Genomic DNA, 20,878 nt, shown 5'->3' with positions numbered 1-20,878 from the left:
TATTTATCCATTTATTATGTGGATAAAAAAGAGTAAGGCTTGCACACTGGTTCTAAACCACACAACATATTAAAATAGACAACATTTGATCTAAGTTGGATTTTCGTTGGATCTCAAAAGAAAACACATAACATCTTTAATTTAAAAACCAGCAATTGCAATTACCTGTTCAAGTCTAACTTTGGGATGCGGTGTTGTGATTTACAGAGGTCGGAGAATCTAAAAAGTCAAGACAAATGTTGTCATAGCAATAAATTAACTGTATGCTTTCCTTTTACAGTGTCCGCACGACCACATATTTAAGAGGCTATTTCCTCTCTTACCGCTGGTTTGGCAATGTCCTGGAGGCAAACATTGGGTAGTGAACACAGTCTATTTGGGTGTATATAATATATATGTTTATACACAGCAAATAAGTTCATTCAGTTCAAAATTAATACATCAATAACACCAATCAATGCAGGTACAGATGTGGCAACTAAAAGAAAAGCCATTAATATGGACTTTCTACATTTCCATTTATTTATAGCAGTCTATTTTGTCTGTGTGCTTTTTCCACAGCTATCAATTTATGGTGGTTGTGGACAGTCGGCCTAACATGGTGGCATAGAATAAGCCTGATTTGCAAGAACGATAATAGCAATGCTCAAGAAAATCCTTTTTGAAAACGCTTCCAATATTTTGACTCTGTTTTTGCACGCATTGAAAAACCACACTCAAAATTGATGAGATAAGAGACAAAGTGGATGTCTAACCAGAAGAAATCTTCACCCGGTCAAGGCCCTGCAGTATGGTAGACAGCTTGTATGAGTTCAAACCTTTTCCAAGTCACGTGATTCATAAATGGGGTGCAGACATGCCTGTGTGATTAAACCTCTTCCCTTTACAAAAAAAAAAAAAAAGAAGTAATTCTTGACCATATTGTTTTGGCAGATGACCCCTATTATGTCCAATCTCTGACTGGGAGAAGATGATGAAACCGCTGATTTCCTCTGGCACTTACCTTGCTTGGCACACTATCTGCCAGGAGTGCCAATGGCTCTGAAACGTATCCCTTTCAGCCTGGCGTGCATGGCGGCACAGCAGGTGGAACTACTTTGTCTCCTAAACCGTTAGGGTAAGTTGGACTGAGCCTGCATGTAAATCAATCACCAGGGATCCCCCGGGGGGAGGAGAAGTAGTAGCTCATCTCTAGTATCAAGAGAGATCATTCTGGATGTTGTTGTTGTTAGAGGAGCAGATTTATGGGTTTGCCTCCCCCCTCCAGGTATTTGATTTGGAACAAGGGGAGAGCTGTCTAAATTAAGAAGCACTGAGAATCTGCAACGGTGTGCTGGAGCTGAGGGAGCTGAAGGCAGTGGAGCTTAGACGCAGCGGTGAGGGAACTCAGACAGAGCTGACGTAAAATGCATGCATGTGTGTGTGTGTGTCTGAGTTTGCCTTGTCTGTGAAGCAGCAAGGAGGAGAAAAAAAAAGACACAAAAGAAGAATGGAAGATGTAAAAAAGGGAAGAAAAAGCAGGACGAACGAAGGTCTTAATACATCTAACCCAGGGTCTCATTAGCGAGCCTAATTGCTGTTCGTTAAAAGGGATTAAATGAAACGCTCTCCCTTGCCGGGGTCTTTTACAAAGTAAAACAAACGCGCTCTACTCAGAAGCACCTGTTCGGTCTTAGATGTTCTTTGACTAAAACTTAATACTGCATAATAAACACAACTGCTCTCCATGCCGTGTCTCCAAGGCTTGAGTTCAACCGCTGATTGAACCGCATGGAAACACACCGATGACACACAGCCCGGCCTCTCTACACACGGACATCATGATTACATCCGTTCGCAATGTGTCCAACCTCCACAACACTCCATTAGCAGATTAAACATACACAAAAAGGGCTGCGTGCGTGAGTCACAAGAGTGATGAGGAGGAGGTAAGTCGACTACTGTTCCTGTTGCTGGTTTTTTAAAAAGGAGCCCGGAGAGCGTATCTCCTCTCATGTTTTTACAGGCTTCGTGTCAAATTCAGTTCAGCTCAGCTCACGGCTGCGCGGTTAAAAGCAGTAAAGGAAAGTTGTGACACTGGTCATTGTAATGAGTACCTGCGTGATGTGTCACACTAATCCATGCGAATATCCAAAATAGAAAACAGTAAAAAAGGGACTTAAACAAGAGGCTGTGACCACATCCCCTGGTTGTAAAAGAGCTCCAGAATCCAGTCTGTGTGTTTTTAGGCACGGAGAAGAAGGGACAAGTGCTTTTAAACGGGATTTAGCATGGGTGACTGGTAATGGACAAGAAGCATGATGACCTGTCGTATAACTTTCTTCCCGAAGAACAATTTATGGGACGCACGCAGTACTTTTGAAGAGTACCTTTCCTCTGGGTCGCTGCTTATGAGGTTATCTTTTTTTTTTTATCTGACAGAAAACTGTGAGATCATTCAGTTATTATAAGTAATTGCCTGTTTCATTGACTGTTTGCAAAGGCACAAGTACAAGAAACCCGTGGAAAATACGTCATCTTCACTCTGTAAAGAAAAAAAAAGAAACAACAGAAGCAAAGACAGGAGTGCCAAAGAAAACTGAACATGATAAATCATTCACAGCCTGAAGATCATGTCCGCATTAACTGATCATTGTGTGACTTTACTAGGCAATGGATACGGATGCTGATCAAGTATGTCAAATTCACGTTAATAAAAGTTGGATGTATAATGAAAATTAATTAAAACAACTTCTTCTAAATGAGTCCCAGCAAACAAAACCCGATACTGCTGATTTCTTTCTTTCTTTTTTTTTTTGTTGAAACAATATCATCGCTTGAGCTTCTTATGGACATAAACCTACAATTGTGGTTTTCAAATACTGTGTACAGTATGTATTTCAAGTGGCAATCACTTAGTGCCAGTGCTTTCTTTGGAGTGAATGGAGGCTTGTCAAATATAGAAGTAACACAAAATTTATGGCCATAGGGCTTTAAGGGCTAAACCAATGACAACGTCTACATCGACACGACTTAGAACACATTTTGTTTATTTTGGTTGCAGTTCCGCACGGCGACACTTGGCTCCCGCTGAGAAATCATCGAGAAACGCTACAAGAGCTTCTATGTATTTCCAGAATGAGTGAATGAGTGCATGTGACCACAAAACATATCTTTGAGAAAATCGTATCATCATAAACTTGAATATTCCCAGGCTCTGCAACTGTGCTGATGTGCATATCGTGTTTGCTTTAAATCCGCAGGTTGTCATTTGATTTTAAAATAGAAAAACAAAATATGAAGGCATGATATCGACGCAGATTTAACCCTAAACCCTAACACGTACCCCTGACCCCTAATCCCTACCAGCATTTAGAGGACTATTGCTGGCCCTACAATTTTCCTATAGATAAATTAAGTATCACCTTACAACAGTGTGACCTACTATGATGTCTATTGCTAGTTATTATTTCTTCATTTTTACTTAATATTATCACAATAAGCAAACATGGGCCACACTGGTCAAGGCTGGAAGAACCTGTTGAGGTGAGAATTTGTTGGTGGGCCCCTGTAGAAAAGGTTACCCTCCTTATACTATGTATATTGGTACTATTTTCTGTGTCGCACCCCCAGGAAAACTAGCTGATAAACTATAGATGAGAAACACCTAAGATCACAGAGTGATCAGGCTATACTACAAAGGTTGTGGGAGCTTTCAGCTGCGTTGTAGTTCAGCTAAAATTACTTTTCCTTGATGGACATTTGTGTGTTTTGGCGTTTAAAGTTGTTTCTGAACCAATTTGTTCAATCGTATTTTGGAAGTGTCCAAACATGCAACATTTGTTAAAGAAACCTAGAATTCAGAGGTCCTTGTTGGTGCCCTGTCAGTAACTGGAGTGAACGCTGCTTAAAGTTGATCAAACTAGACCTAAATATTTTTCTCCACAAGAGCCCTTCCAAGTTCTCATCAAGCACAGAGCACACACAAAGACTGAAAAACCAACCACTGCTTCCATTGCTGGAATAATGCCACCTAGCTCCAGATTTTCTGTGTGTCAGTTAGTTTGAAGCAATCTGATTGAACAACTTCATTTTTGAATATTTGCAGTGTGATTACAATAAAAGCTTCTTGAAAGATTTCGTCACGGTGGGCAGTGAGACATCGCCCTCATTGTTGTAGAGTCTCACAGCCAGGGACCTTGAAGCAGTTGCCAACTAAACACCCTGATATTTCTTGTCACCTCTCCGCTGTCCTCTACCAATTGAAAGGCAAAAATGCCCCCCCCCTGAAATTACTTTAAAAAGGCAACTATTAAATCTGTCTTTTGTTTGGTTCATATGAAGATATGTTGGCCCCACCTTGACCTGATTAGCAGATAAAGGCCTCTAAATACCCTTGAGCTGGCAAGATCCGTTCTGCTAGACTGATCCCGTTGCCTCCCCCTTCACCTCGCCCCGAAGATAGCAGCTGGTTTTACTCTTTCAAGACATTCAGCACGCTTACATAAAAAATGCAGCATTTCTCGATTTCTTTCCTCCTCCGTTCACTTCCTTGCTCCTCTGTCTCTCTCGCTTCATCTCTTACAGTGTAATTATTATTTTGAAAGTGCGGTCTGAGAGGCCGTCCACGTTTGGCACTGCCTCACTCGCTAACGCTCGGGGAGCTCTAATACGGTTTGACTTTTGCTTTATAACGTCTCCAGGAAGACATCAGGGGCCCTTTGTTCCTACGCTCCCCTGTCTGAGGATGAAGAGAGAGCTGAGGTAGCAGCTGAGAACAGGAGAGGAGAGAGTGGGCAAGTCGAGAGGTAATAAATAGAAAAGAGAGAAGGGAGAAGAGTGAGCGGTTGGCCTGTTTTTGGAAACGGGGTGAAGAAGAACACGTGGATGAAAACAGAGTCGACCGAGATGAAGATAGATGTTGAGTGGAGGATGGTAATGGAAAAGGTGGGGAAGAGAAGAGAGAGTGAGAACAGACGGAGAGCTCGACTTGTTAAGTGTAGTGAGAGGTGAATGAGAGAGGAGGCTGGTCAGGACGGCCCTGTCCTCCCATCATTAGAGGAGGTGCTGCTTGAGGCCTTTATGTTGGTGCGGCTCCAGCGTCGGTGCCGCCAGACCAATCAGCGAGAGAACGAGAGAGGAACATTGCTCTTTGGAAATAATGAGACACCCTTGTGAAAGGCACGCAAGAAAAGGAGCTTTCTCTGTGAACAGACAAATAGAATTTAGAAAGGATTTTGCCTAGAGACAGCTCTGTTGTTCATCACATCATTTATTTTGAGAACAGAACATTTGTCATTTCGCTGTAAAGTCTCGGTTTTCCTTTTGTTTTTCATTTAAACAATCTAATTAAACTCAGTATAAAATTTCACTTCTTGATTTTAGCTTTAGCAGCAGTAGTGGTCCAATGATAGCGATGGTGGCAGCCGTTTCCAGAGTTTTTACTTGGGATACCTTGAGTCTATGTCACTTGTATGCCATTTGAATTGTAAGTAGGTATATCATTTTTAGAAGCATGAATAAGTAAAATTACACAGCAATTAATGAGAAAGGCTTTATTGCCAAGAGCTCAGTAATAAAGCAAATAAACATTATATTCCAAAATGTCAAACTATTGCTGTTATGTCATATGCTGTAGTAGACTTTTAAACTTTCCCCCCCTTGTTTCTATCTCTTTGTGGGGATCCTGACCCTAACGTTGGGAACAGCTGATCTATAGTATGGTTTTTCATCTGAAGAAAATACCAAAGGGAACAAAAGAAAGAAGCTTAAAAAGAACATCTACTAATTTAACCATTCTGCTCAGTGCTAATGTGTGTATGTTTATGTAGAGTATATCTATTTCACAAGGTGGTAGAAAACAACAAATTGGGTCAAATGCAAATGTTTAGTCTTGGAGTCATGCTATGAAACCTATAAAAAGTTGAGCTGAGTTGCACCAGCTGAAGTCTATAATGTGCCTGACCATCTCTTTTCTTTGGAGTTTCTTTTAGGGTTTTCTCAGCCAGCACCATACTAAGCACTAACAGGCAGCCTCAGCAGGAGGACAAGTATGCAGGGAGATCAGTATGAGCTGACTGCCAGGGTGGCCTGCAGTGTCATTATACATGACTGATGGCTATCTATAACAGGTTGACCTAAGAGTCATTCATGGAGACATAACTTTAGAATTGGTCATACACATAAAAATATTGTATTTGCTTTGTTTCTTCAGAGCCATATTACTGCAGAGAAACAGTATTTTATTAGGATTAACTCAAAAAAAATTCTGGCAAACAGCAAAACACATTAAACTCTAAATATCTATGGTGCTCTAGTGTAATTAATCAAAGTCAAATGTAGACTGATGAAGTCGACTGCAGCATTTGTTTGGTTTGAGGTCTTGCCAAGGAGCTGCTGATTTCAAGTTCAAGATAACAGTATTTAGTTAATTTACATTTAAGTTATTGCCAGTAGTCTTAGCAGATAAAGTATAAGTAATAACAATAAAAATGTAAATTAAAAGTCACATAGTCTACAAGCAATTTGAGAATTACTTGCATTGACACCATATTTTCAGGACCATTTAAAGCCTTGTGTAACTCAACATCTTGGCTGCCATATTTCCTTTCAGGTCTAAAGCAACACGCTGGGGGAGTTATTGTAAAAGAAGGAAGGAGTGTTCATTGATATAGCTGGAGCATCAACTAATATCATTATCACAAGTGACAAAAAAAAAGAAGCTTATTGTTCCCAAACGGTAGCCTTACCAGTGTTCAAAGAAAAGGAGAGCTGCACTCTGGGAGTATCCACTGGTCACTTTGAAGTTTAAGAATTTTGGAAATTCAATATGTTTCTCAACAAGTTTTCAACAAGCCATGGAAAGGCAGTCAAAGTCTGTGCTGTTCCAACGCTAACAATGTAGCCTAATCACAAAGCTCAGAGGACTAATCAGTCTGTCTGCGGCCTGCGTGTGAGATCCGCTGCACAGGCCGGGGGTTGGGTTTGGTTGGGTTCGGCCTCGCGGTCGAAGCGTCTCTGGAGGGATGCAGAGCGGTCACAGTGCCAGGCTGCCAGACTGTGGACCGTGGGCATTTCCTCCTTTCAGATGGCTTCAGTTAAAGGAGCGCTCCATTCTCTCAACTTCTGGCTGGCTCCACCAGCCCCTGTGGAGCATCACTCATTAGGGCCCGTTGTCTGCAGCCAAAACCTTAACTGCTCCCCAAGCCGCGGCAGCACCACTCCCCGCCATCAACACCTGCTAACACATGACACACAGGCTCCGGCGGACTGCTGGGAAGAACTCCCCTCTGCTCTGTCGCCTTTGGTTTTTGACTAACAAGGCCCTAAGCATCCCTTTCTTTACCCAACGCCTTGCTTGTCAGATGCCCCCTTTGGCTGCCACTTCTTTTTGACCTCATGCTGCGTTTCCTCAAAGACGCCCTGGAGTTCCGATAGTCATCACACTTGTATGTAAAGCTAACTGTTATTAGTCTGCAAAGGAGAGCCCCTTTATGGTTTGTTTGTCTTTGGTCCCTGCCACATGGTTTCTTTCATGTGAGTCACGACTGCTTTGACAGTTTAACGTGTTGTGGAACAGACCTTTTCACAGATCTGTCCTCCATCCACCAGGTCTAGTCTGGACAGGACCTGGTAGCCCGGTCTTCTGTCTGCTCAACACATAATATACTGGCATCCTCATTGGACCTATGGTTCTTTATTGGAAATTACATCACCTCGTAAAGGGACATGACCCATTACAAAATCGCACTGCTTCTTGTTATTCTTCCTTTGCCAAGACGAGAGTCTCTCTCTGGTCTTGTTTCAGTCTTGATTTTGTTTGTTTTTTTCCATCCCTTGTATCACGTGAGTTCCCATCATACCTCCCAGGTGGTCAGGCAGGCCATCAAGGCTGGACAAGTGCTTGATTAGAAACACAAGTGCACAGTGTGGTTGTATGCAGCCACCTCATACTCTTCCTCATACCTAGCCGTCCAAAAAAAGAGGATGACAACATGTCAAAACATGGTGTGTTGAGTTTGTAGGTTCAGGGACCAGGCCTTGGTTTTTAGGCTCTGGGAACAAGAGGACAAATACATCTGTGGTTGTCATGATCAGGGTCTAGCTTCACACGGTGTTGATACAGAAATGCCAAGAGCTCCTAACATGTCACCATGTTTCCCAGAACATGGCGATAGCAACGTGATGTCTACATGTCTGTTACAAGGCCTTTGCGTGCAGTGAGAACCCACATCAGTGAAAAGATATACATTCTATCAACCTCCAGGGTTTCATGGTAGTGCTTGTTACAGTCAAGAACACGGCTCGTTGAGTATACCACTGTTTTCTTAAATATATAGATTCATAATGTGATGATATGTAGCCTTGTGGAATTACAGTATAAGAAATCAAACTTATGTCTTAATATTTCCATGGGGAATCCAACATTTTCCTCTTGTTAGCTCACATATGTTATCCAAATCCTCAAGACCACATATGTGTTTCATGTTATATTTGGCAATCAAGGCTATTGTGTAAAAGCCATAAAGGCTGCACACCTACACAAAGGATACCACAGACATCTGCTATCGTACCAGATATTAGATACAGAATAAATCACAAAACACTAGATTTATGGTAATGATTGGACTGACATTAGAGTAGGATTAAGTAAATGTAGCTGTATCTTACTGTAAAATACTGAAAGTGTCAGAAACCCTTCACCACAATTGGCTTATTAGTTGTTACACTGTACATGTGTAGATCAGACATTGTTGACAGTTCATATTATGTGTTACATCCTTCAATAAATGAATGGTGACCTTGTAAAATCAGGTATTAATTCAGTATAGATGAGTTATTTCATCAGAATTTGGTACCTAGCTATACTAGTTTTGGTTTTAATTGTCCAGGTTTGTAGTTGTCTTTAAACATATCCTAAATGTTACTTAACAGAGACATACAGGACTCACCCAGATAGTGTAATAAGAAATCATGTTTTTTCCCCCCATCATTTTGAAGCCACATGAAGACATGCTAGAGCTAGCCAGTCACAATCATGGTCACAAAAGCTCTCCAATATAGCTAGCTTACTCACTATACATTAGCATGTTTGTTAGCGCGGTGGCTAAGTGGAAAATAAGTTCACAGTTTATTTAAAAGACGTATTTGAATAAACTGTCTGAAAACAATGACTCCTGTCTCAAAACTATAAAACCTACTTAAAAAAAACTAAAACCTAAAAAACAATGGTGCCACACAACTAATAAGGAAAGATGGCTTCCTACAATTTGGCTCGGCTCTCTGCTCCCTCAAAGGTCAAAACTGTAAATATCCTTCACTGTTGGTCAAGTGCATGAATTTGTGTGTTAAAGTTCACCAAAGTTATTATTGACATGATAGATTCACATGGCTTTATTTCATCCCCGCAAGCCAATCTGCATCACAAGATGCCAAGAAGACCTCAAATATTGGATCGATCATTTAAGAAAAAAACTAAACAACACACAGACCGACCTCTCTGATGTCCCTTGGTCTTTTTGAGGTCCTTTTCAAAGCTTCCAGTTGCAGAAGGCTGTCAGCTCATCTGAGGCCCTCAACGGAGAAATGAGCTTCTCAGGTATCTTGGAGGTCCTGGGCTCAGTCCCTTTGGTGTAGCTGCTGCCACATAGAGGTAACTTTAGCAGACTCAATATTAATGACCAGTGGCCAGGGCCTCCTTGTAATCCACTTACCGTCATTACACAGGGTCAGCATGGCTACTGCTGCTGGGCTCTCATACCCCAGCTGGACGCGCCGCTACATTCCATTTGAGTGGTGTATAGTTGGACGATGGAGAAACACTGTTTTGCTACTTACATTTGCATGTGTTGGATTTTACAAAGCTGCAAAAAATTGTTCAAATGACAGTGCAGCTGGAAATCCACAGCATCAGGGTAATACAGAATATTTTAAAAATGCTACGGTGCAATCAAAACCGACACATTTGGAAAGCAGGTGATGTTGCTTCTTTCTGGCACTCACACACACTAACGAGGGGATATCATGCAATGTGGCTGACTTGTTGATGTGGAGGCTTGCGCTAATTCGTAGCACACACAAGGAAGGTCCTGACCTCCAGAGCACTCTAAACTTTAAAGATGACAGTTGAGAGTCGGTGTAATTAAAACTGCTTCGATAGAGGCCAACAAGGCTCAGGGGAAGGCCGCAGTGAAAGTTTAAGAAAATACAGGTGGACAGCTTCGTACTTCGCTAACATAGTCAATGCCTTTGTACAACCTCGGCCCCTGTACGCTGCTTTAGCTCCACATGTCAGAAGAATTTTGAGCGCTGTGGACCCTCCAGGTGAACTTTTACCCCTTGGTCTTATTTTCAAACACACACAGAGAGTCAAGTTAACCTATGCAGCCCCAGTGTATACACACGCCACCCTGCATTAATGACCAAATGCGCTACGGCTATTAGACTGAGCGTGTTGTTATGATTTCCACACATTCTCATCAGGGTGAAAAGGTGTTCTCAGGCCAGGGAGGAATGAAGGGCATTCCCTGTTCTCTTCTCACTCCCCACCCTCCAGTTCTTTAAGTTCTGTAATTGAGAAATACAGCTCAAGGTAACATGCCCTGAAGACCTTTGCCTACAGACATGAGGTAATGTTGAGGCTAATTAGGCTGAGGAGACAGGGTGGGCGGAAGCTCCTGGCCTAAAGCCCCATTAGTCTACAGTAGAGTCTCCCTATGGTCAAGGGCATTTACTCGGGGATGAGGAAAACAGAACGGCATTGCTGGCTGGCTCCTACGGTAAAGCCACGGTGATGGGCTGTATCACCACATGAAAGGCTGGGCGAAGGCAGGATAGCAGAACGCCGGAGAAAGCGAATTGAGCGAAAGAGAAGCTCATTCAAGAAAAAGATGAGAAATCTCAGCAGGAGCCCCAGGTCCCCCTCCTTCTCACCCTGTCTACCCTCTTCTGATTCTCATGATGTACAATTTGTCATGTTACAAAGGCAAGGCTTATCACATTGAGCTCCCTTCCAGGATATTGGCTCTGACACTGTAATTTAAAGGCAGTAAATCAAAATGATTGCAGCGTATATTGTAATGCGAGTCAGAGACATTTCCTTTAATGGTTTCCGAAATGCGTAAGGGGGACGTTGTAGGAACCCCTATGACATGTCGCTGGGCCCGGGACAGGACAGGCTTTCTGACTTTTCCACAACTTAATCCCCGCTGTTCATCTGCTCGGCCCACTTCTCCTCCTACCTCCGCCCCGCTCGTCTGGCTCTGGCCCTAACCTCCAAAAACAATGGGTTCAGTTAATGCACGGATTTATGGACATGAAAATAAATACATCAAAAGGGCAAGAAAAAGAGCGATTCATGAGACCTTACAGTAACGCAACAGGGGCAACATTAATCTCCGGGATTCAAGATAAAAGCTGAACAGTACTTACTATAAATCCTCAGATTCTGAAGGCGTTCTGTTGAACTATTAGAGTCATCGGAATGAAAGGGGAATATACAGAGGCCTGCTCTTTGATTTGGTGAGTGCCAGTATCCATGTCTGAGCTGGGGAAGCCATCGCTGGGCCTTTACTCACACGGCAGCTTTCGTTTCAAGGGATGACAGAGAAAAGATGAATAAAGAGGAAGAAGGAGATTTGTTATCTTAAATCAGTCAGGAGCTGCAGGCGGACTTTTATAGAACTATATGGAGATTTATGAAGGCGTCTCTTACTTTGCTACTACTTACTGTAGGGCAATGCCATTTTTTCTGTTCTGCCTCTTCATAATATACACAGACCGAAATTCACACACACAGTACCTTTCAGTGTTACATCATTACTCATCTAAAGTAGCTTGGCATATGTGGCTGACTCCTGGCCCTTCGTTATCTGTGTTGTGGGAATCTGCGAACACATGTTTCTGTCCTCCTCAGTCGAAAGCAAATAAAGCACAGGATCTGGCCCGAAGCTAGCATGCTTATCACTCTGACAACAGCGCGGGCTCCTCGAGGCGCACGTTGATGACACGTGGAGACACAAAGCTGTACGTCCGTCACCGCCTCCGATGACGCCTCGTCGGGCTCCGGTCGTTTGTTACAGAAACGTTCTGGGAGTCCAGGGAGCATCACTCCCTCGCGGAGCAATTGGAGTGCTATCAAAACATAGCTCGACACCCTTGACACTTTAAGTCAGACGCAGTCAAATAAACACATGGAAAAACCTACAGCACATGAGATAGTAGGTGAATAAAGACATGAACTTCGGTATAATGGGTGGAACCGAAGAGTGAAATAAGAGCTCAAAGGGAAAAGTCAAAGCTAAGATTCTGGAGCCGTGGAGAAGGTGGCACCAGCCATCTGGCTCCGTCAAGTCTGACACGGGGTCACCTTTACCCATGAGACTCTTGGGTATAAGGCTCTGGGTGTTGGTCAGCTGTGGGCATTATGATGTGAGAGGAAATGGGTTCAATTTACACTCACTTAGAACCTATGTCTGTGTCTGTCACTGCTGCTAAATTTCCCACAACAGCAGAACTCTCCGGGACAACACAGGGTGGTGTTCATCTTGTGTTAAACACGGATCATTGAGCTTGATGGTTTTTGGAAGGAAAAACCTTGCTCACTCACCTACTCACTCTCTCACTCACTCAGTTTGCCTTAACTCATAGGGCATGGTGGGACAGCGCCATGTTTCTGTACGTAAAGCCAGCAGCCTCTGAGTCTCCCCCCCCCATCACTCTGCTATCCTAATTAAGAAGAAAGACAGAGTGACAGACAGACAAAGAAAGAGTGAGCTGTTCCTCCCCTCAGCCTAAGTGAGTGTGTTACCTCCTCCTGACCCCTCCTGCCACCTCCTCCTCACTGCGTCCTTATCCGCCTTAGCTGTAAACCCCCCCCCCCCCTTGCTCCACACAGCCATCAAAGTGAGCACTGTGGAAAAGAGGAAATGTGAAGGTTAGGCGACCTGATTTGGACCGGTGGGGGAATTTTTTGGAACTTCATCAAGCGGAGGCCTGCTGAATCCTCTGGTGGGTTGCTGGCTGGAGGCTGGACTTCTCAAGAGCCCCCTTTCACCACCCCCACTGACTCCACCCGTCCCCACAACCACTGTTTTCAAAGGTCCAGAGACATCTGAGTTAGTAATTTGGCCCGTTGCTGTAGCAGGACACTGGGGTTTAATTGGGCTGCACCGCTCTGGAGGTTTCAGCAGGCCCGTTCCTTCAATCTTGTTTTGATCCAAGGATTCTAGAAAGTCTGTTTTTAGGAGCTCAGACTCCACCTGGATGTCCAGGTATCAGCTGAGTACAGTCCTATGTTGGGCCTATGATGACAAATTGTTCCTGAACAAGGTTACATGAATGCAAAGTGTGAAAATTTGCACAGTGCCAAAAATAATAGTTAAGTGTGCAGAATACAGTTTTTTAAGGATTTTTCCGACACTTAAATTTTATTGGGAAGGTTGAAAAGTTGAAAAAAAGAAACAGAGCCATTGAGCTACTAGTTACCTTAATAGCACAACTTCAAACTCATTAATTGAGGGGGGGAAATGATTTTGATATTCTGTAAATCAAATACAGATGAATGGCCCATAGGTGAGAAAAACAGCCTGTGACTGGACCTTACTTCTCTCTCGCCTGCTGTCATTTACAAGATGAAAGGTGACAGCTCTGTTTACCCAACTGTGCACTGCAGAGTGAACCGCTGTGGGACAGCTGAAAGATGTTTCTGGAAGGGTTTTCTCAAAAATCAAACTGTGCTAAACTAGACGTGAATGGCACTCAAGGGCACAAATCCCAGAAACACTGGAATATTCTTCTCATACCGTTCCACCTCTCACATCACTGTTTTCAATCTTTGCCCAGCCGAAGACACGAATAACAGACGCGAATTGAATTAAATTCTACACAATGGAAATACAAGTTTAGTTGTACTTTCTTTAATATAAAATGTAGCAGTTATCAAGAATATGTAAATTCATACAACTTGCCTAATAAACAGCTTTTCATTTACAGCAAGAAATTAAAAATATTCTCTGGCGACTGTACAAATCTGAGTTTCATCAATAAAAGAGATAGCAGAGGCAAACAAGTAAAGGAACATGTAAAATGGGAACATAATGTGGTACTAAACTCAATAAAAAATATAGGGCAAAGTATAGGGGTGAGATTACAGTATGTCCCTTTAACAAGTGTGTTATTATTGAATAACATAAAGCCTTGTACGACCCTTTTTCAAATGGACAGAAATCAAATATAAGCATATATGCAGCTGGTTAAGGTAAAATAAATGTAAAGAAAAATATTTTGGGCAATGGAACCTGAGCTGGACATACAGCTAGTGTATGAGAGAATGACTACATTCATTCACTTGATCATTTGTAAGGCGGCCAATTGTTGAAATCTAGAAGCAGCGGAGTTAAGAGACTAATTTCACATTTTGTCGAAATATGCTTATTTGCTATATTGTTAAGAATTAGATGAGAAGATTGATACCACTAAAATATCTGTACACTTAATATAAAGATACTGACAGCAGCCGGTTAGCATGAATTAGCACAAAGACTGTAAAACAGGGGAAACAGCTAGCTGGATTTTTCTTCCATCAAATTCCATTCATGTATTTAAAATCCATTTTTATTCCACATTTTCGTCTTCCTTGACAAAATTTGACGCCTGCATTGCCCACAATGCAACTTGACTTCTAACAGTCAGAAGTTTTGAGTGTGTTATACTAGTAGCGGCTAACGTAGCCTTGAGCTGCTAGCCTTAAGCAGAGCTGAGGAGCTGGAACTTCTTCACCCCCAGATTTTTTCATTTTCAAACTCTCTTCTGTCCCAACCACTGCTGACTTATTCAACATATGCAGTAATATTCCCTAACTTCAGACTCTGAAGTTTAAAATCAGTGCAGTTCCCCTTAAAGTATGAAAATAGAGCCAGGAGATGATTAGCTTAGCTTAGACAAACACCTAGCCTGACTCGCTCCAAAGTTCACACACCTACATGCTTAATTTCAGCAATTAAAACATTATGTTTTTATTGAATCCATAGACAAACAGAAATATAAAAACCACTACTTTTACATGTTCTAGTAGACATATTTTTGAATTTTGGGCAGAACCAGGCTAGTTATCTCTGTACTGTAAGCTAAGCAAGGTGAATCACTTCCCTGGTTTAGCTCTATAATCAACATATAGACATGAAGATGGTATCAATGTCCTTTTCTAACTCTGGTTCACTGCATTAGCAGCAGAAAATAAGTGATACACAAGTGTTGCAATAATGTTAATGATAATGATGGACTCATGATTAATAACTAGCTGCTTTAATAATCAATTACCTAGATTAAACACCACTATGATAGAAGAAAAAACAAAAACAAAACAAAAAAGACAGTAAAAAATGAGCAGGTTAGACCAGGAATTGGACACACTTAGCAATAAAATCATGATGCTCATAAAATCAGGAGCGGCTACTTAGCATTTTCTCTTGACTTTAAATCCTGGAAGTGTGCTATGGACCCTCTATATTAGCAGCCTAGCTGAAGCTGTTTTTATGTGAATAAAAATAAAGACTCCACCCTAATAAAACACAATTGTGAACATTTTCTTCTTGTAGACAGCCAAAAGTGTCTAGTTCTGGGACTTTAAATGGCAAAGCTGTTATGCTGGGCACCTTCATATGAAGGGTGGCTTTTTCAAAATGCTCCTAAATGGAATATATAACACCTAAATAAAATAGCTCTCTATGTGCTTTGTAGGGGGAAAACTAGACTAGGGTGATGAAATCAAAACAGTTGACTGTGAAAAGAGACGCATCTAGTGGAAAACTCTGTCAGAGAGATGGCTACAGCTGAGATCAGGTTGCTCTGAAAGTTAAGATATGTATAAAAAATGTATGCAAAAAAACCAAGTGGAAGATATTAGAAAATATATTAATTTCTTTTAAATAAAATTACACTTATTGCCCTTTCTCGAGTGTACCTGACAATGTTTTGTTTGGATGTTGGAGTTAACAGTCTTGGAAGCGATTCAGAAGCACAGAAATATCGTAAGACAGAAGGCAAATATGTTTTCTTTCCTCCTCTTTTCTCCTCAGAGCTTGTGTTCTTTTACAGACACGTGCATGTAAGTTGTCCACCAAGAAGAAATATGTAAATCCCTTTGGTTTCTAATGGTCTAATGTTATAAACACACTAAAAGACAGAGTTCTGGTTGGCGGGGTCGTTGATGTGCTGGCAGGGCTGCTGCTGCTATGATGGTCCAAGCTCGTTCCACATTCTGGTTTGGACCAAAGAGCTCCAGCTTGTGACCCAGACTAAGACCCAGATCAATGTCCAAGGGCCATATCCTGGACAGATGCCCTTAGCCTCAACCCAGAGTAGTGTCAGATCTGGTCAGACCTGTAGATCCACATCCAGACCGCAGCTGAGATCTAAATTCAACCTGACTCCAGGCAAAAGCACATTTTTAGCTTTGTCCAACTCAGGTATGGCGACCCGGCAGCCTTCCCGTTATTCCCCCCCGACACCAGCCACAGCAGACATAAAAAGATAAAAAACCTGCATATTTCTTCGAAGCCCTTCCCTTTTTATCCTTTTTACAGTCTGTGTGGGTCTCAGGAGTGAGTCCAGCTGATCGGAACCCACTGAGTCTCCGTCTCTACCTTCTTTAGTGCCAACCGCAGCTCGGTGAAAGCCGCCGAAAGGTCATCGTTGACTATGACCTTCTCAAACAGATGACTGTATTGAGTCTCCATCATCTGGGCGGTTCTCACCATCTCCTGAAAGTCTTCCTCCTGAAATGGAAGTGAAAAAAACAGAGAGGGAAAGAAGAGGATGGAGGTGAAAAAGACGACCAGCTGAGAGACATGCACAAATAAGAGAGGCAGAGTGGTTCATTCAGGGCTGCAAAGAGGAAACGCTGGCCACAGTAAACAAGACGAAAGATACATTCACATACTGTAAACTCAAATTACATGGCATTGAACACGCAAATAAACATACAGTGGCCTGTATGGAGCCTGTTATAACCTCCCAAAGACATGGTAGCCACACATGAACTTGGGCACAGACCACGTACTAAAACCTCCCTATACAAGAACCTGACCTCAAGGAATTTCCATCATTTCCTCCACTGAATGCAAACCGTTATCCGATTCACTAAGAAAATAAAATATCCTCAAAATAAGCAGAGGACAAAGCAATCATAATTTACAAAAGACAGACATGTAAAACATTAATTTCTGCCAGTCTGGATTTTATATGTGTGATGGGGAAATGACAGTTTGTGGACAGCGCTGTTCCGCTGAGAGCTCAGGCTGTGTGAAGCTGCTGCACAAGCCCACTAAATCTACAGGAGCTGACAGTGAAGTGGCAAAAATGAACATAGTGCAGATCGAGTTCTTGGTCTGTGAGCATTTCTCAAAGGCTCTAGAGGCGATCTTAAAGTTTCACGTGTATCTGACAAAACTAAATAAGACTTTACACATCAACGACTCGTAAATTAACTTGGACTTTTGGCTTTTAACTTGGAAAGATTAAACATGCTCACCAAGCAAAAAGATTAAAATGTGTATTGTTTTCCTGACAGCACTCAATCTCATTGCATTTGTATTAAAGCATTTCTGCTATTTTACTGTATGTATCAATAAGGCTACAATAACTAACCTACGTTACTTTGAATGGTTAGATTTTATTTTCAGTTTCAGTTTCAGACATAAGAGCACTAACCTTTAATATATTAGCAACATTGTCTTGGGCATGCATGAAGAACTCTAACAACTCTATGAAAACACTTTGCATTACACATGATGAATTGCTGAATCAGTTAATTAATTAATTCACTTAATTGTGGATCGGTTGTGATATTCACATTAGTAGGAAGGGTGTGCAACTTTACACTTGATGATTTACTAGATTCTCCTGCTCACTAGTGATACCCCACTGATATGTAGAACTTGTAGCTTGGTGATTTGCAGAAACCTCTGCAAACTGGGCTTGAATCTGCTGTTTATATTACATTATATTTGATCCATCTAGTAGGTTTACTCATGAGGTAGCACACAACATATTATGGTTTAAGGTTAGATTTGGTGTCTAAATCAGTTATGTTGTGCACTTTTGGTGGTGGGAATCTATTAAAAAATGTGGGTCATATCAGGGAGGGAGCTACATAGAATCACTGAATGTTTACTTGGAGTTTTAAACAGGAGTCTTCCAGAAGGATAGACAGTTTTTCCAATTCATTATGCAAATGAGTCGTCCACTGGGAAAAATAAAACCACGTGTTAACTGTGAGGAGCAACAAACTGACATATTTTTTTATCATGTTGGCAGTAAATATTATCCATGTGGGGCTCCTGTATTCATAGATAGACTCTTCTCAAACAGTGCAGGTATCTCTCCACGGTGGTCCCTCTGAGGCTTTCTGGTTTCAGCTGTGTGGGTCCTGGCTCATAACGGCCTCGCTGCAACAACAGGGCTAAAGTAGCTGCACTGATTTAGCCTCATGTTTTTACTGGGAACACTCAACTTTAGATTTCTCGACAGATATGGTTTTATAGTGACCCCCGTTGCCAAACACACAATTATAAATACACACAGATGCACATTTATGCCCAGAAACTCAAACACGCGCGTTCACGTACACACACAGTCACACACACCCACAAACATGCAGGATCAAGCTGAGTGTGTGCATACGATGTGTACGCACATAAACACGACCTCGTTAAAATTTAAAACTCCTAAACGACTCCGTTTTTAGAGACGCTCCTTCCAGCCAGGAGTTACTTCAGAATGTTTCTGGTGGTTTTCCGCTTCATAATGGATTAGCTGCGCAGCTAAATATAAATGCTCACTCACTGTGACACTTAGAAAAAGCCCTGTCTGCTCTTTTTTTCTCCTCATTTTCTTTTGCTTGTCTGTCTCGCATCTATCAACCTTACAGGCGGTTGCAGAAACCGACCCGCGTCATCTCACACTCTATTGTCTTCTATTGTGAGGGAGGAAGATGTGATGGTTTTATCAGCCCGCGTCTCGGAGGATGACAGGAAGAGGATGGTGGAGGATGGAGGATGGAGGAGGAGGGAGGAGGGTAAAAGATGACTCAGGGACGGCAGGAGGTTTGTTAGCCTGTGAAGGAAAACTGTTCCACTGTGGGACTATATTCTCTGTGATCTGGACGGAAGCCCCCGCAGGACTTCCACAGTTGAATCAGGACTTACAGATGACCACTGTGTCCAACGCCAGGAAGACAACCTCTCCGACCTGTCCTGGCAACTACATGAACCTGGGAGACTTAGTGCTGTTTGGTGTGTGTGTGATTTTTCCATGTCCACAGGCGAGTCTCTGAGTCTGTCTCTAGTTAGGCCATTCCAGGTAAAAGAACATTAATCACAGCAAGAGGCTGCTGAAGGGACAGCGAGCTGGGTAGAGAGATGGAAAGAGAATCGCACACACAAAAAACTGCACGAGAAAATAATAAGATAGATGTAGGATGATATAAAAGGGGCAAGAAAGATGAATATAATGAAAGCAAAAGAGGTAAATGGAAAGTTGGGCGAGGAGGAGTGAGTGGATATTCTCTGGCTCCCGGTGATCCGTGCTGGATCGCTCTCCTCAGAGGGCAGTTTGAGCTGATGCCACCGCTGGAGGGCCAAAGTCGAAAAAAGGAAAAGCACCGGGGACTCATTTATCCTCGCTGCCATTAGATTGGTTAATTTCCACATGAAATGATGTAGCGTCTTGTGCCTGTTTAAGTACTTCAAGAACAGATAAATGGCAGTTTTCATTGCACAATATTAGTCTATTGATTCACAGCCTGTTTTTTTTTTTTTTTACTGGGGTCTGTGCTTCATTCTCGGCATCTTTTCATCAATGTTATGTTTTTATGGCTCCTAGTTTTATGGTTTTATTTATAGTGGTTTAACTGTGTGTATGTTTGACTGTAAACTCTGTCTAGAAGAAAAAGATTCTCCTTAAGGGACAGTAAATCTTTTCAACGCTTTGGTGTCACAAAGCAGAATGTGTCAGCCTCATTATCATCACAGCAAGTCTGAGTTTATTGATCCCAATAACACATCTGTCCTCTGTATTAAAAAAAAGCATCAATAACTGAACAGATAATATCCAGACAAGAACTTCAATTAATCTTGAGAAATGAATGTTAATGTCCAAGATCAATTATAGTTAATCCTCTTGCACTGTGTTAATGTGTCTACGTATATTCTGAATGGTTTCCAGCTCAAACAATGGGGCTAAAGTCAGACTGCTCTGCAGAAACAATGAGACGACTGTTCCTCGGCCTTTATCATTAGACCAGACATGTCTAAGAGAGAAATACAGCTGCTGGTGAATCCAATCCGTCTGAGACAACTCACCCAACAACAGCTTCTCTTTCAGGGCTTTTAACAGCAAACCTTCGGTGACTTACGCGCTGTCACTGTACATGAACATTTACACAGAACCTGGTTTGTTACCTGGCTGAAATATGCCTCCCTGTCACACTGTTTTATAGAGGTGTTTTACTTGAGAGAATACCAGAAGCTAATAAAGGGACAGAGCAATAAAAGCAACAGCAACGGATTGTTAGCAATCATCCTGTTTCTGACAACTAAAAGCTCTTTGTTTTCTGGACCCCTACCGAGGAAATGAAGAGCAGGCAGCGGCAAAATTATATATCACCGGGCAAATAATGCGATCTGACTTTGTGTCTGTATAATGGCTTTAAAAGCTTGACTGGGAAGTAAAATATCTGCGGGATATTGTGAGTTTGAGCCGACCTTCAGCTGTGACCTTGCTTCATGCTGCGTGAGGCTGCCAATAGGACTTTAGATAAAGCCAGGAATCAACTACTCTGTGTAATAACGAGAAGGTGATAAGATAGAGGAGATATATTTTACGCAGTAGTTTGAAGGTA

At 42.1% G+C, this 20,878-nt stretch overlaps 1 protein-coding gene across 4 annotated transcripts in view; it reads right to left on the bottom strand.

Annotated features, from left to right (window-relative positions):
- Window positions 1–13,879: 13,879 nt before the first annotated feature.
- Window positions 13,880–20,878, bottom strand: part of mpp7a (MAGUK p55 scaffold protein 7a) — a 135,442-nt gene continuing 128,443 nt past the window's right edge. For all 4 annotated transcript variants that reach the window (XM_062441539.1, XM_062441538.1, XM_062441540.1 and 1 more), the window contains one exon: window positions 13,880–16,754. In XM_062441539.1, the coding sequence (XP_062297523.1) occupies window positions 16,575–16,754 (180 nt within the window). In that variant the 3' untranslated portion in view covers window positions 13,880–16,574. The remainder of the gene's footprint in view (window positions 16,755–20,878) is intronic.

Source organism: Scomber scombrus, chromosome 20, assembly GCF_963691925.1.
Source record: "Scomber scombrus chromosome 20, fScoSco1.1, whole genome shotgun sequence".
NCBI lineage: Eukaryota > Metazoa > Chordata > Actinopteri > Scombriformes > Scombridae > Scomber > Scomber scombrus.
This window is presented reverse-complemented; position numbering and strand designations above follow the sequence as displayed.